The sequence below is a fragment of the Maylandia zebra genome, linkage group LG20 (assembly GCF_041146795.1).
Source record: "Maylandia zebra isolate NMK-2024a linkage group LG20, Mzebra_GT3a, whole genome shotgun sequence".
Classification (NCBI taxonomy): domain Eukaryota; kingdom Metazoa; phylum Chordata; class Actinopteri; order Cichliformes; family Cichlidae; genus Maylandia; species Maylandia zebra.
The window spans coordinates 5,957,651-5,973,387 of NC_135186.1; the positions used below are offsets into that span (position 1 = coordinate 5,957,651).

The 15,737-nt window shown below is 40.1% G+C and overlaps 1 protein-coding gene across 2 annotated transcripts in view; it reads right to left on the reverse strand.

Annotated features, from left to right (window-relative positions):
- Positions 1-15,737, reverse strand: part of phactr3a (phosphatase and actin regulator 3a) — a 34,700-nt gene that overhangs the window by 9,732 nt on the left and 9,231 nt on the right. Inside the window, exons 2-4 of one of the 2 annotated variants that reach the window (XM_004554156.5) lie at positions 2,736-2,900; positions 1,067-1,234; positions 33-245 (exon numbers count right to left, since the gene is read on the reverse strand). In XM_004554156.5, the coding sequence (XP_004554213.1) occupies positions 33-245; positions 1,067-1,234; positions 2,736-2,900 (546 nt within the window). Of the gene's footprint in view, positions 1-32; positions 249-1,066; positions 1,235-2,735; positions 2,901-15,737 lie in introns of both variants that reach the window. The other variant, XM_076878341.1, reaches the window with a different exon arrangement.

Genomic DNA, 15,737 nt, shown 5'->3' on the forward strand with positions numbered 1-15,737 from the left:
ATGAAAATGACAGTTATTTACTCAGCACTCACCATCTCCAGTACTCAGCTGGGGCAAAAGTTTTGGAGGTACTTGTGGTGGGGAAGTTCCTGGAGGAATCTCTTCCTCTGATCTCTCTTCCATCTGTTCTCCCATGTCTTGCAGTCCCTCAGGTAAATCCCCTGCAGGGTGCACCTCCTCATTTCCCTCCTCCTCCTGTAGTCGCACATTTTCCTCCACCCGATCACAGTCTTGGAAAGGAGCGGCTACTGAAGAACATTAAAGAAGGAGGAAAAAAGGCATTTATTCAAATAGTCTCAATCAAAGAGTTTCACAGCACATAATCTATAAAATGTCATTTTGATTGATTCCAAAAGCTGGAGACAGCTCGTTTATGGACTTTTGTTACAGAGAAATCATACTTAATATGTGTGGTGAAACCATGCAAACTCTCATTTACTTTGGCTAAATACAAAGTAAATGAAAATTCCTCAGTTTCCGCCTGATTTAAAAACTTGACACTTAAAATCTGCCAAAGCCTCTCTTTAAAAAATTAACAAAATGTACTTATTTGCTGCACCAGTTCCAAACACATCCAAGCATTCACAAATTCCCTAGTTTTGTAATTATTCCAGCCGAGCATGACGATTAAAATCCCTTTGTCTTTGCTGCCCTCTACTGGTACAAAGTGCCAAAAACGGGTTCATAAACAAGCATCTCAGTTTCATTTGAGAAAGCCAGCACAGTGGATTACACTTGCATTGCAAAATGTTTACATCCAACTCAAGGCTTTCCTTATGATATCTTGCAATACATAAACCAATAATTTAATTCTAAAGTCAACATACATTTGTGAGCTTTTGCGAGAAAGTAACAAAATAAAGTTCCTCTCTTCCTTTCGTTTTTCCCTCCAAACAGCATTTTATCAAATTGCGGCAACATTATACCATATTGATCTTTTGATGCTGGGTTAAAGACATCCAGCCACGTCCACTTCACAAATCCATTTCCCCCTCATCTGTTGCTTTTGCAGTTCCATAATATCCATTGATTAGTTTTCATTGAGTACAGCAGGAGATTGTCCTACCTGAAGGGGGATGCTCCTCCTCAGGACCAAGGTATTCCACACTGCTTACTGTGAGGTTTGGATTCAATGGTCCCCCAAATCCTCCAAGTAAGACCGCACCATCGGAGCAGCAGCCTTGGGTGGTGGAGTTTGGGTCGTGGCATAGAAGGCCACTCGATAATGCTACATCTGTGAATGGAGAATGAAACTGAATGTAGTTCATTTGTTGGTGAGAGTAGTTCACCCATAAGAATACACACACGTGATATAAAGCTAGATAGAATTCGTTTTTAAGTTCTTCCAAATTAGCTTTGAATTTATAGAATAACCAATCAGATTGCAGCTCTTAACTGGACATTGTGTCCAGATAAGAACAGTTATCAGAGAGCAGTTATCAGCAGGATGGGCTGAAAAACACTGCTGCACACCTCTGATGTGACCAACTGTGATTTCCTTAAATGACATTCACTCTTTCTGTCACCTTCATTCAACATCAGTCTCCATTACAGCAAGGCCATCACATTTAGTCTTGTCTTCAGCAAATATTATGCTGCTTTTAAAAGTAGACACACAAGGTGACTCGGGATAAATCAATATTAAGGTCCGTATACTTTGAGTGGATCCTAACATTATGATCGCATCTAAAAAAAAAAAAAATTAATAAAATTAATAGAAAATAAACATTAAATGCATTTTTGCAGCAGCAGCAATCTGATATCGTAGCCATTACATTTTAGCCTCGAAATTTGAAGATGGTTGTCATGCAGCTATTAATTTGCCCTATACAGATTTTGCTCACTCTGCTTATATTTTAAAACAAAATACAATGTTTATAATTAACTTTTTTTAAGGAAACGGAAAAAGAAGTTTAAAATAGTTAAATAAAATTAAAAGTGGGTATCAATTTTTTTAAAATTTAGAAATAATAAATCAAAATATAATAAATATTAAATATTGTTTAATAAATGAAATTTTATACATTTTGTATTTAGCTTTTGGGACTGTTGTAAGACCGGGATGTCTACATGACTGTAAGTGATTTGCTTTCATAAAGTGTTTATAATTGTAATGTCTGCCCTGAACTTTTAACTGGCCGCTGAAAAATTCTTGTCCGTGTTATTAAAAAGAGACTTGAACAAATATTGAGAGTAATAAAAACTAAACTAAAATGAATGATTTTAAAAGATAGAAACTATAACTCTACTAACAAATCAATATATTCAATTATGAAAAAGTTTAAAATCCTTTCTCTTGTACAGCAGGCAAAATATTCCAGCCAGATGGCTACAAGTCTTTGGGGACTCTGGTAATATGTTTTCTAATAACAACATCTGATGTTTACCACTGTGACTAACTGAAATGTAAAAGTAAAAAATATGATGTAAAAAACAGGAGATTATTGATGCGAAACACTGAAACATAGTTTAAAACATTCAACTTTGATATGTGATGCAATGCAAGAAAAAATATTCTAATTGACATTATGTCACACCTACAGCTTTGCTCTTATAACAATCATCTGATTCAGTGAGAGTAAGATTAAAAGACATGTATCAGGTCTTTCCTTAGTATGAACCATGTTGTGCTTCTCATCTATGTGGCTTAAATAAAAAAAATAAAAAATTATGCATTTTTTGCAGGTTTCATCGTGTACGAAACCTGGAAATACAAACACATGTTCTCATCTTACCTGTGGAACTCTGCTTGAGCTTCTCGTTTTTCTTTTTCCTCCACTTCCAGGGCTTGAAGATGCGCCCCAGGGTGGCCAGCTTGCTGTTACGTCGGATTGGCGGTGTGTGCACCCCAGTCACCAAGCAACCGGTCCTCAGCACCCTCTGCTGGTCCACCACATCTACTGCATGATGACAGAGGGTGGAGAGGTTTTACAGCAAGCGAAATGAGTTGAGGACAGAGTGGGTGGGGATTTGAAGGTGAATGAAACAGAAAAAAAGAAGGCAAAGAAAAGTCAAAGGGGAAAAGGGGTGGAGGTGAGAGATGAAACAGAGAGAGAGAGGGAAAGAGAGGAGCAAGGGCCCAATTAGTATGCTCACCTTAGTGAATAAACCATGATAGAGTCCAAGTGCTGTGAACAGATTGAATTAGAAAGACTAATTTGATCAAGGCACGCTCCCTGATGGCTGCTATTTCCCTGTGAATCCCCTCCCACCCAGCCGTACGTCATGCATCAAAATAAATCTCTCTCACAGTCCAAGATATGGCAAAATATGAAAGCACAGAGACACAGACAGCCTCACAAAACTACAAAAGAAGCATTTCCCCAAAGACCAACAGGTGTGCCAGTTTTGCTCTTTTCCCAAAAACAACAATAGTATCAGATGCCTTTTAACCACTCCTGTGCTTCATGTTGATATGTCACTTGTTGTATCTCACACTGTATGTATATACCTGCAAAATGTTCCATAATGTCCAAAATACAGCTGAGATGCAGTATATTATGTTTTTTGTTACTACCCAAAATACAGGCTTCTCCTAATTTAATTACATGTAAAATTTCCATGTAATTCTATTATACAAGTACAGTGTAAAATTTTACATTTTATAAGATATGGTCAAGTGAAATGAACTTGATTGGTGTACATTTGGTAGCACTGTTGCCTCATCTGGCCGTGGCCTTTCTGGGTGGAGTTCTCTCTAAGCACTCCAGCTTCCTCATGCAGTTAGTAGGATTGGGTCAATTGGTGTTTTTCTAAATTGACCAATAGGTGTGACTGTGAGTGTGAATGGTTTCTTTCTCTCTGTGTCAGCTCTGAGTCAGATTGGCGATCTGTCCAGGGTGTACCCCGCCTCTCACCCTATGGTAGCTGGGATATGCTCCAGCACCCCTCGCAACCCTGATAAGGAGAAAATGAATGAGAATGGATGGATGGTGTACATTTAATTTATACCAAGCACATTTTCCTTTGATTTTATATATTTCAGTTGCATTTTAAAAAAATGCTTCATTTGTATTTTGTACATCTGTATTTTGTCTTGATCGTCCTATAAAGACATGATACTTTAATACTATGTAGACTCTTGTCTGTTTACATTGTGTCTGAGGCTGGTGAACCATGTGCTTGTGTGTTTGTGTTGAGTTCTGCAAGCAAAAAATGATACTGAATGAAACAAACAAACAAACATCTAATTTTTAAAAGATTAAAAAAAAAACAGTTTTAGAAACAAATTAAAACATATGGTAGCAATCGACACGGTCCATGACTGTAACGATTTATTTATTGTGGTAAATGAGTTGTCCCTATTGACTGTGGCGCTCTGCGCATCCTTCTTAAAGGAAGTTTGTATTTTGAATGAACGGCGGCGGCTATGACTCATGTCTGGAAAAGTGTGGGTCTACAGATTCATGTGCGCATATTGCTGCTGGCTTGCCTGCAATTTTTTACAAAGAGAGCCAAGAAAGCAGAAATATGCTATATGTGCTACGTGTTTAAGAGCTACATGCGTCATTGTGACAAAAATGAAGCAATATCTGCCTTCGCAATGCCGGGAGCGTTGTTCAAACAATCAGCTGAGGAGGAGGCAAGGATTTGTGATAAAGGAGGTTTGGGGGGAAGAGGGGGGATTTGGAGAGTGGCTCAGGGTGTGATGTGGAGTACAGTGATGGAGGAGGGTGGATACAGCTGACTCTGTTTCAACCCTCTTTTTTTTTTTGCAGCCCTTGCTTCTTTCTTGAAGCACATGGGTAGGGAGAAGAAAGTGAAAAGCAGGCAGTGGTTGGGGGAAGGAAAATAGAAGAGGAGAGGCAAAATAAGGAGAATAAGAAGCAAGAGAAGACCAATAAAAAAAGAAAAAGAAGAGAAGGAGGTTAGAAAAACAGTAAAAGAACAAATTTAAAAACTGAACACTGACAGAACAGGGGTCGTAAAAAGGCAATGGTGAGGGACATATGAAAGAAGCAAATTTCTAGTTTGGCATCTTGTCCCTAAAAGTTCCTGGAAACAGGTCAGTTGACCATCCATCTCGGCGTCTCATCATCACCACTGTCACACATGCAGCGTTGCAAATGTGGTGCCGCACGCAAAATCCAGGTCAAGCTGGAAGGAAATGCACCCAGTCGCTCAGAGAGAGAGAAAAAAAGCTTAAGAGAAGGAGAGGGGGAGTAGGAGGGGTATGTCTGCGTTAGGGGGAGAGTGTGTGTGTGTTTGAGGAGAGAGAAGAGAAGGGGAGAGGAGGTGGGGTCAGGCCCGCTGCTGTTGCTATGGCGACCACATCCAGATGCTGCCGCAGCAGTGGGTGCCGGGTGGACGGGGGAGGAGCGAGTCAGGCCGAAGCAGAGGAGAGGAGGAGAGAGAAGAGGGGAGAGGAGCCCCCTATACAGACACTGCCACATCTAAAGCCAGTGGCAGCACCCAGTGCATTGTGGGTAGATGGTGAAGCCACATGGAGGACAAGATGTGTCTGCATTTTGAAAGAGGGAAGGAGATGAGGGGAGGAGGAGAGAGGGGTGGTGGGGGGTGGGGATTCCAGGGAGAAGAAGAGGCGAAAAGAAGAGATGGGAGGGGGGAGAGGGGGGTCTGTTGCTATACGGAAGAGCTTGCAGTAGAACCCGGCCTCGTCCAATCACAGAGCAGCTATTTATAATGCATATCAAGTAACTGTTCATTTTTCATAGAGGGGGTGGTTATTCAGGGAAAATGACAGGAGTCTGGCGAAAGCACGAGAATTAGGTGAAAACACATGCGTGCACGTTGAGATTTCCTTTATCCGCTGAATGGGAATGCATCGAAATGTGTGTCAGATAAGCATGAATGGACGACATGCACCGTGTGGGGATGATGCGCAATTTTAATTACTATGCTAATGTAAATAGGATTTATTAAATCCATGTGTCATGCTCATGCAGGGGACCAGTCAGTCGTTTGCTGTGCGCCTGCCTGCAACTTCAACGCGAGGCTGCACACAGTGTAATTCCAATCATGTGCCGGCATCTCATAAACCTCCTGACCTTAGGAGTACAGGTAAATATAACCTACAAATGGTAGACTCTAAACAGCATCAGTGAAGTCTGAACTCAGAAATGATTTAGGAGTGGGAAAAGGAAGGCAATATGATAATGTCACTTGGAAAGGAAACTAAAAAACAGCGCTTTAGTGTGCCACTGGGGACTACACCCCACTTAACCAGTTTGTCAGCACATTCTGGAGCAAAAGATATCACCCACCCACCCACACACACACACACACACACACACACACACACACACACACACACACACACACACACATCTCTATGTGTACACACATATAGAGTCCCTAGTTGAGAAGAACCAATTATTTTAAAATAGAAAGTAAAAAATTAAAGTGCAACTATAAATAAATCCCAAACATTTAATGTTATGCTCTCACACTGATAACCACGAAGCAAAAGAGCATCAGTGAGCAATAAATACAACTCTGAAGCTTTTTGTGAGCTATTGAATGAAACTGATTCATTCTGGGTAGTAAGATAATATCAATGACATAGTTTCGGCAGTGAGGTTACATGAGGCAAAGCCTTGCTTTGCTAAATACACCCGATCTGCTCACTCAGTGACACTGACACTGACACAAATCAAAATAGAAGTGCACTGCACAATTAAGGCAACAGTAACTAAGAATCAAACTGTGCCAATAATAGTTTGTGTTTATTCACTGCGTTACAGCTAAGACTGCTTATTTTACAGGCAGGTGTTTAAACCTGGAATGCCAATGCTGAAAAGGCCTTGAAGTGAGGGAGAAAATACGGTTTGTCCATCATGTTACAATTTTAAGTTACAACTCAAACAGCAAAATGTGTGTGTCTAATATTTGGGACACAATGTTGGTCCACACTACATCAGAATCAGAATTTTTTTTACCATGTATCCATCAGAAGATAGATACACTGTGCTCATAATTGGATATACGTGGTCAGCAACAATAACCAGGTCAGCTGTGACATTTAAATGATGCCCATTTTTGACCCAAAGTATGTCAAGATAATATCCCCGAACCCATTACACAACCACCACTAGCCTGAACCGTTCATTCAAGAAAGATAGATCCATGCTTTCATGTTGCTGACGGTAAATGCTGACACTACCATCTGAATGTTGCAGCAGAACTCGAGGCTCATCAGACCAGGCAACAAAAGGTATCCGGTAAGGTCATCTGCTGCTGTAACATATCTGCAGCAGATGTGCTAAGGGTTCACTGCGTTGTGCATTCAGGGATGCTGTTCTGCATACCTTGGTTGTAAGTGGTTATTTTTGTTATATTTGCCTTCCTATAACCTCAAAGCAGTCTAGTCATTCTCCTTTGACCGCCAACATCAACAAGAACTTTTCACCCCGAGAACTGCTGCTCACTAGAATTTTTTTTCCTCTGTAAATCCCAGACATGGTTGTGCATGAAAATCCCAGTAGATCAGCAGCTTCTGAAACACTCAGACTAACCTGACTAGAACCAACAACATTCAAAGTCGCTTAAATCAAGTTTCTTCCCCATTTCTGATTCTCAATTATAACTTAAACAGGTTGTCTTGACCATGTCTACATGCATAAATGCTCCTGCCATGTGATTGGCTGTTTAAATACTTGCACTAATGAGAAGCTAAACACGTGTGCTTAAAAAAGAGTCCTTTGAGTGTACAATACAATGACTAAAGGCCCAATACCTGCCCCACCAAATGCTATTTTAATTAGAAAAACTTGATAGTCTGCATTTTAGTATGTTGGCATGTTTATGATTGAAACATTATGACTCTCATTAGTACACTGCTCAAAATACTGTGAACATCTCAGAACCAAATCTTTAGCATTGGTTGTCACCACACAGCTATAATATATGTGAGCTTCACTGGCCTTATCACATACATCAAACCTCCCCCTTGGTGTCTATCATCCCTGCAGACCATACAGAGTCTCATTGTGAACGGACAGTGTGCCCTTGAATGGAGCACCTCCTTACCACGCCAGCTAACCTCATCGCTTTACCCCCCTGGCTTTACAACTGTGCTGCCATCTGTTTGTAGCCCCTCTGCCTCAGGGGCCCGGCCACAGTCAGGGCACACAGCTATCATCTCGCAGGGAGAAAGTGAGGAGCAGAAGGGCTGAAGCAACATACAATGACCAGAGTGTGAATGAGAGAGAAAGGCTGAGACCAAGAATGGCAGCGGTCAGCTATACTTAAAGAGGAAAAAAGGAAAGAATTATGAACATGTCCAGAAGATGACTCTATTCATGCTTCCCCAGGCATGCCACAGACAGATTATTTCTTAGCTCTCTTTATTCTAAGAAACATATTTTGCGTCTACATTGACCCCTGACTCAAAGGAAATGGCACAATGTGCAGATTTACAACATTAGTATCCTCCTGATTGACCTACAGCAGTACTAAATAATACATTTAGAAATGATCAAAACAGCATTCTTGTTTTGCCGATAGCTTCAACAGTGAGCACATTTTGCACCCCGACCACCACTAAGGACACAGAGGTCATGTCTTTGTTATCTTCTTTCCTTATTTGCCCTTTTTCATTTTTCATACAATACACTTCATTAGACATGACAGAGTCATCATTTCCGTAATGAAAGCCATATCTAAGAAGCAGTATTCTCATTTTTACCAACTAATAAATTTTTAGCATGTTTATGCTCTACTGATTGATCCATTTTAACCCTGGTAAATAAGTTCTGGCCTAAAGGTTTAATTAGATAAAAGCGTCAGTCTGACGCGTATGTGGTGTACTGTAACTTGTTTGGGAATATAACGTGTCTGGGGAAACGGGGTATCGTGGTGCAAAGCTGCAAAGGTCAAGTCTCTAGATCATCAAAGCAATTATAGCCAAAGTGTGAAACACCAGCGTGTGGGCATCAAGCGAGCGAAATGATGTCAGTGAGTCCGGGAGCCAATAGAAAATGCCCGAGGCCCTTCTTTATTACCATATGTTAGAGCTGAGAATGGGGACTGGTGGGTGGCTTTGCTTGTAAGCCGTTGCTGCATCATCAACAAGGAACTAAGAGTTTAGTTTATTTTCACTTTCTGATGAAAGGCTGCTCCTCTGTTTTCACTGTTTCTACTTCCATCTGTTTAGATTTACACGAGCGCTATCAGGCGCACAGATGTTAGACCGGGCACAAACGTACTGGCATTTTGGTGCTGATTGCTGTAAGGTTCCCTGTCGCGTCTGATTACCAGTGAGTATATGCTAATATCTGTGTGACATTATATTATTTAAAAAAACCCTTTAAATAAAGGTGCATTCCCTCAGTGTTAGGACTACTAAGCATAAACTCTGTCATATATCGTCTTTTAATTGTCCCACAGGAACCTTTGTCAAGTGTGAAAATAAAGACTCCTAGTGACATCATCAGGGTTATGTGGATTCAGCTTGGAGCCTCAAAAGCGATGTGTGTCAGTGATGCCTAGTTCATTTTAACAGTATCTGAGACTCTGCTGTGTAGCTGAGCATTTCCAATAAAATCAGTGTACACAGGGCTGAAAACTTTACTAAAATATTGTATCACTATAACACGCCTTTGAAACTGTGTCCCATGTTCTGAGAACACAAGCAAATGACACAACATACACTGACAATCATCAAGCTTGAACATATTTGTTGTCACTGAGGAGTAAAGTTAGAGAGAATGTAGAAACTGCAACCCAAAAAAACAAACCAGGCTATCTTTGACTGTGAAAACCTCCATGTATCTATCGCATCCACCCAGTGGGCTGGAAATGTCCCTGCTAAAAGTGTGTTTCCTGTTGCCCACACAACAGGGGGAGCCTCAGAAAATTTCATGCCAACCTTCACTCCAGAGAACTACCAAATAAAGGAAGAGAACCCATCCAGGCATGCTTCACATTCATATTTAAGTTTTGGGCCACGTTCCCTATACCGATCCCAAGAAACGTCACTTCAGTGTTCAGAAAGCTTCCCTCCAATCACGTAATGGAAGTCTTGGTTCACCCTTTGCACCTTGGGCTGCTCCTTCAGTCTACCACATTAATCTAACAAACTGGGAGATTCATATTGACTCCTTTAGCTCCTTTTACATCTTCATAAGTGCTGCTTGGAAAAGACTTTCCTCTTCACAGGGTGATTATTTAATTATAAAATTAAACTTCCCCTTCCTGCTGAATGCCTCAAATTCACAGGCAGCCTTGCGTTTAGAAAGACTCGTGTTTAAAAAGATCACAGTTTCAGTACAGAGTGCGTCTCTCAAGTGCTTTACGCAAACTTGAACAATAACTTGAGTAATCGCTTACTCAATGATGTAACACTTTTCGCCACAAAAGTTTTTGCACAGGTGTGTCAGAGGAGGTGCAGTTAGTTAGCAACTCAAGCAGCAGACACAGGCGGGTGAACTTTATTGCCATTATTTCCACAGATTTGGGCTCTGTTCATGAAAATGTAATACAAAGCATGTCGAGTGTGTCATTGAGATGGAGAAGGAGAGCCCAAAGTTTTTCTCTCTGCACTTGCTGTTAGCCCGTCTCCGCTGGGCTCTCATTGCTCTGCTGGGAGGAGAGCACAAGCATGAAAGACAATGGGAGGTGCACAGAGGAACAGCACAATTCACCACTGTTAGCACTGTAATTTCCAAACACGTCCCACAGCAAGGATACACCTTGCATTCGGATCCCCTCGTGTGTGTGTGGGATGGTTTGGGCTTAAATGGAAAGCAGAACAGGGAACCACAGTATACAATAGTTTGCCCAAAGCAGCAACTTTTCAAGGGAAGCACAAAACCAAATTAAACATACAACACTTCCTACCATGTTATTGATGGGAAAGCAGGTTTACATCCCATGTCCTGGACTTCATAAAGGGTTTTGCAGGCAAAGGATCAACAGTAGAAAAACAGCACTTTTTTGTGACGACAGATTGTGCAGACACGAGTCAATGCGCTAACTGTCCTGTAGCCCCATTTGCCATGGACATATGGACTACTTAAACAGGCCAGACATGTTCACATTTTTCATTATTCCAAGAAATAGCCATGTCAACAATCATCTCATGCATGTTATGGAAAACTATTCAAGGGCACAAGATTCAATAAATGCATTGCCTTTTGGTTGTGAAGAGAGAGATGAGGGTATGAAATATGCACATTAAAATAATAATTAAACAGCAACCCTATAACCTTAGCAGATTAAACCTCTACTCCTTTCTTGGTTTTTGAGAAGATTTCATGGGTTGTTTTGTTTTGCAGGCTCACCATATAGAAAGATAGTTTCTAAATTTCCTATGATATAATACAAGAAGAAAAAAGCAGCATGGTTGTAGCAAAAAGTAATCAAATCTGCAGTACAGTCTGGTCAGAGAGTTGTATGGGACTGGCAGCATAGGAAAATTGTCAACAAAAGATTTTGTCCAGTTACTGAAACACATTCATTAGTGTGATCACACAAGCTTCACAGCAGTTGCTCTGTGCCACAGGGACGCTGTGGTGGTGTAAAAAAGGCATTACTGTATCTGGTAGCTAAAAAAGGTGTGGGCTCAATGACGAATCTGTGTTTATTAAGAAATTGCTAGAAGCCACTCAGTTATCAATAACAGCCAAGTCACCGTACTGGGCTGGCCACAGTTCTAATAGTAGTTTTAATGGGATTGGATTTGAGCTTTTGGCTTGCAAACTGTAGATGTATCCGATGATTACATTAAGTGGAATTTGTGCCTCAAACTGCACAATGTGCTTTCCTCATTAATGTGTCGCTGCAAAAAGTATACATATAAAATTTTAAAAAAGAGGAAAGAAAGAAAAACTGGTAAAAAAAACAAAAACATGCTGGGCTTCTTTCCCAGCAGATCAAGGGCTCAGTTGAGTCAAAGCATTTGAGATCCAGGACAGACTTATCAGCACACAGAACACGGCTCTGCTCAGTTCAGCAGCCTGCCGCAATGCAAAGATTGGCTCTGTCCGTGGTGCTGAAACTCACCCTGGTGTAATACATCAGAGTCAAGTTTGAGATCTCTCGCCATTTGTCTTTTTGCATCATACTGTTTGACAGTTTGAATTCTTAGTCTGAAAATTAGTCACCGCTATCCCGTCAAAATCACTAACACTGTAACAAAAGTAGAAAGCCTTGTTTTCAGCTGTCACTCAACAAATGATTTCCATTTTTTTTTCTTATTTAATCAGTTTGCCAGAATAAACGCCTGCCAGTTGACTAACCGATTAAACCTTTCTGCGTCATAGATGGAAATGACAGTTTTGCGAGACTCATCAGTCAATAATGACAACAATTATGATCACGCATAAGCGCTAAACTATAAACTGCTCATGCTGCTTTGGGCTGCTGATATTTTCATTCATGATGACGATTGGCTAGAAAATGTGTAACCATGGGCTTTGGAAATTTCTAGAAGGTAGACGTTTAAGGCGTGACGTCTACTGTCACTATCAGCTAGATTACATGTCATCGTAGTTACGTCTACATTTAGATGGCTTCCCAATGCGAGGGTGCAGACCTGAGTGGCTTCTCAAGTAGTTAATTTACACACTCCAAAAAGTTGTCACAGTACGGAATAGAAAATAGTAAATATGTTGGATTTTGACTGCGTGAGTGTCACTTATATATACGGCTTTGCTCAAAGTCACAGGGTGCAGTTTCTGAACTTCAAACCTTTTCAAAATAACCAAAACTTGAATTTACCTCAATCCCTGACAGATAACCTCAGTATAAATAAATGTGTGAAACTTTTTGTTCACTCGAACTCAAAACAGAGTATAAATGGGATCTTCTTTAGCTTTAGCCCAATTTAAAACAAATTATAAAGACTAATCATTGACTTATGAAACTTTCATTTTGTGTTTCATCTGGTATGTTTATGTGTTTGTATTAAAGCCCATCACAGAAATGAGGTAAAGTTCAACATCGTGGTATTAAAAAGTGACAAACAGAAAAGCAAGTAACCTGTGAACCAAAGTACCAAAGTGGATAAACATACAGTCAGACTCTCTAACCTCCACTCGCTTTTTTTATACTCACTCACTGTCTGACTGACAGCACAATGAAATGCTTTAATTCATTTTCTTTTTATGACTGTATTCCTTCTAGTACAGTTATCTGATCTGGCTATGCATTTAATTTACCATCTCCTGAGTGGCCCTGGCAGAGAGTGTTCAATAATGCTGTACTGTAAGTGGCTATCAAACAGCCTCAAACCACTTTCCCTCCTCTCTGTGGTGGTTCAATGTCTGTCACTTTGCCATAACATCATACCTCCATTGTGTTAGGTACACGAGCTTTACCTACTTTTAGTTTATCTTTGTACTTCCCTACTCCATCACATGTGCTTAGTTTCTTCCTGCTTTCTGTGCTTCTCTGTCACAGACAAGAGCTTTTTTGTGTTGTTGACGGGGCCAAGGACTTGCCTCTTCTCACTTCACTGATCTCAGACTGAGTCTGGCAAATTTGATAGGGAAGAAAGAAGCTGGGGATATGAGCAGGTGTGACGGGTGCAATGCATGACTTTATGTCTGCGTGTGTGTAAGAGAGAGAGGGGGCTCTGATGTGAATGCTGCCAATTCAGTGATGCTGAAACAAGCCAGACAAGACTTTATAGAGCAGCTTTCTTTTTTGTGTCATCCAGTGTTACTTAAAAGGGACACCCTAACAATTTAATCACTCACTTCCTGACATGGCTGACAACAGTGTGAGACAGACTTTTAAAAGAACAGATCTGACTGATGAGTAGTCCAATAGATCTTCACTTTTATCCTCTATCAGGGGTGACGCATGTCCACGTTACTACTACTGATCATTCCTCAAAGCAGAGAAGTTTCAAGTTCACCACATCAATCAATTATCAATTGATGAGACAATATAAACATTTATAAAGCCTTAAACCCGACACTCCTCTTATTTTGTGTCTTTAATATAAATGTTTTTAGGTTTTCAATGGCTTCTCACACTAAACAATCAACTTTATATTTGCCATTGTGGGCTCTGGGAAGCAACAATGAGAATGATTTTTAGTGTTTTGTTAAATTTTATTCATTTAAAAAAATGATTGAAAAATAGATTAAGATCAGTGATGAGAACCATTAGCCGCAGTCCTGAAGAAAGATGAAACCTAAATTACATTTTTGATTTTCGAGCTTGATAACTGAACATACTGGCAAAGAGTTTCCAGACAAGTAACTGTAACTAGATTTAATAAATTCTGTCAAAAGCTTTTGAAGTTCAACAGCTCAGTTACTTCTTAAAACAGAATAATTGCTACGATGCCTTCCAGTCAGGTTTTAGACAGAACCACAGCACTGAAACCGCTCTGACCAAAGTGTTTAATGACATATGTCTGAATACAGACAGCGGAAAAATGTCAGTCCTAGTTTTACTGGATCTCAGTGCAGCATTTGATACAGTTGACCACAACATATTACTCAAACGACTGGAGAACTGGACAGGTCTTTCAGGAACTGTACTAAACTGGTTCAAAAAATACTTAGAAAACAGGAAATACTTTGTATCAATAGGTAACTTCACATCTGAGCAGACAAGTATCACATGTGGAGTTCCCCAAGGTTCCATCTTGGGACCCCTTCTGTTTAACATTTACATGCTCCCACTGGCACAGATTATAAACAACAACAAAATAAACTATCACAGCTATGCAGATGACACACAAATATATATCACAATGTCACCAGGAGACCGAGGCCCTGTACAGGCTCTTGGTAAATGCATTGAGGAAATTAATGACTGGTTGTGCCACAATTTTCTCCAGCTAAACAAAAACAAAACTGAAGTAATAGTCTTTGGCGCCAAAGAAAAACGATTACAGGTCACCAGAGAACTTCAATCTATACATCTAAAAACCACAAACCAGGCGAGAAATTTGGGTGTAGTGATGGATGCAGACCTAAACTTAGAAAAACACATTAAGACAATAACAAAGTCAGCTTACTATCACCTCAAGAATATTTCAAGGATAAAAGATCTGATGTCTCAACAGGACCTGGAAAAACTAGTCCATGCATTCATCTTTAGTAGGCTTGATTACTGTAACAGCATCTTTACAGGTCTACCTAAAAAATCAGTCAGACAACTACAGCTCATTCAGAACTCTGCTGCTCGAGTCCTCACTAAGACCAAAAAAGTGGACCACATCAGTCCAGCTCTGAGGTCTTTACACTGGCTGCCTGTCCGTCAGAGGATAGACTTTAAAGTTCTGATACTGGTCTATAAAGCTCTGAATGGTTTAGGACCAAAATACATCAATGACCTCCTGACCCAGTATGAACCTTCCAGATCCCTCAGGTCATCTGGATCCGGTCTTTTATCAGTTCCCAGAGTCAGAACCAGACACGGAGAAGCTGCATTCAGCTTTTATGCTCCTTATATCTGGAACAAACTCCCAGAAAGCCTCAGATCAGCTGAAACACTCAGTTTATTTAAATCCAGGTTGAAGACTCACCTGTTCTCAGCTGCATTTGAATAAAGCACCAAATCCACACTTTTAAGCTTAAATTTCAAAACTTACTTTTAACTACTGATTTTATCTACTGTTCTGATTTTATCTGTTCTGATTTTATATACTGTTTTGTTTGTTTGTTTGTTTGTTTGTTAATTAGTTAGTTAGTTTATTTGCTTGTTTTAATCAATTTTAAATCATGCTTTTTATTTGTTCTTGTTTCTAATGTCTCTGTAAAGCACTTTGAATCACCTTGTTGTTGAATTGTGCTATACAAATAAACTTGCCTTGC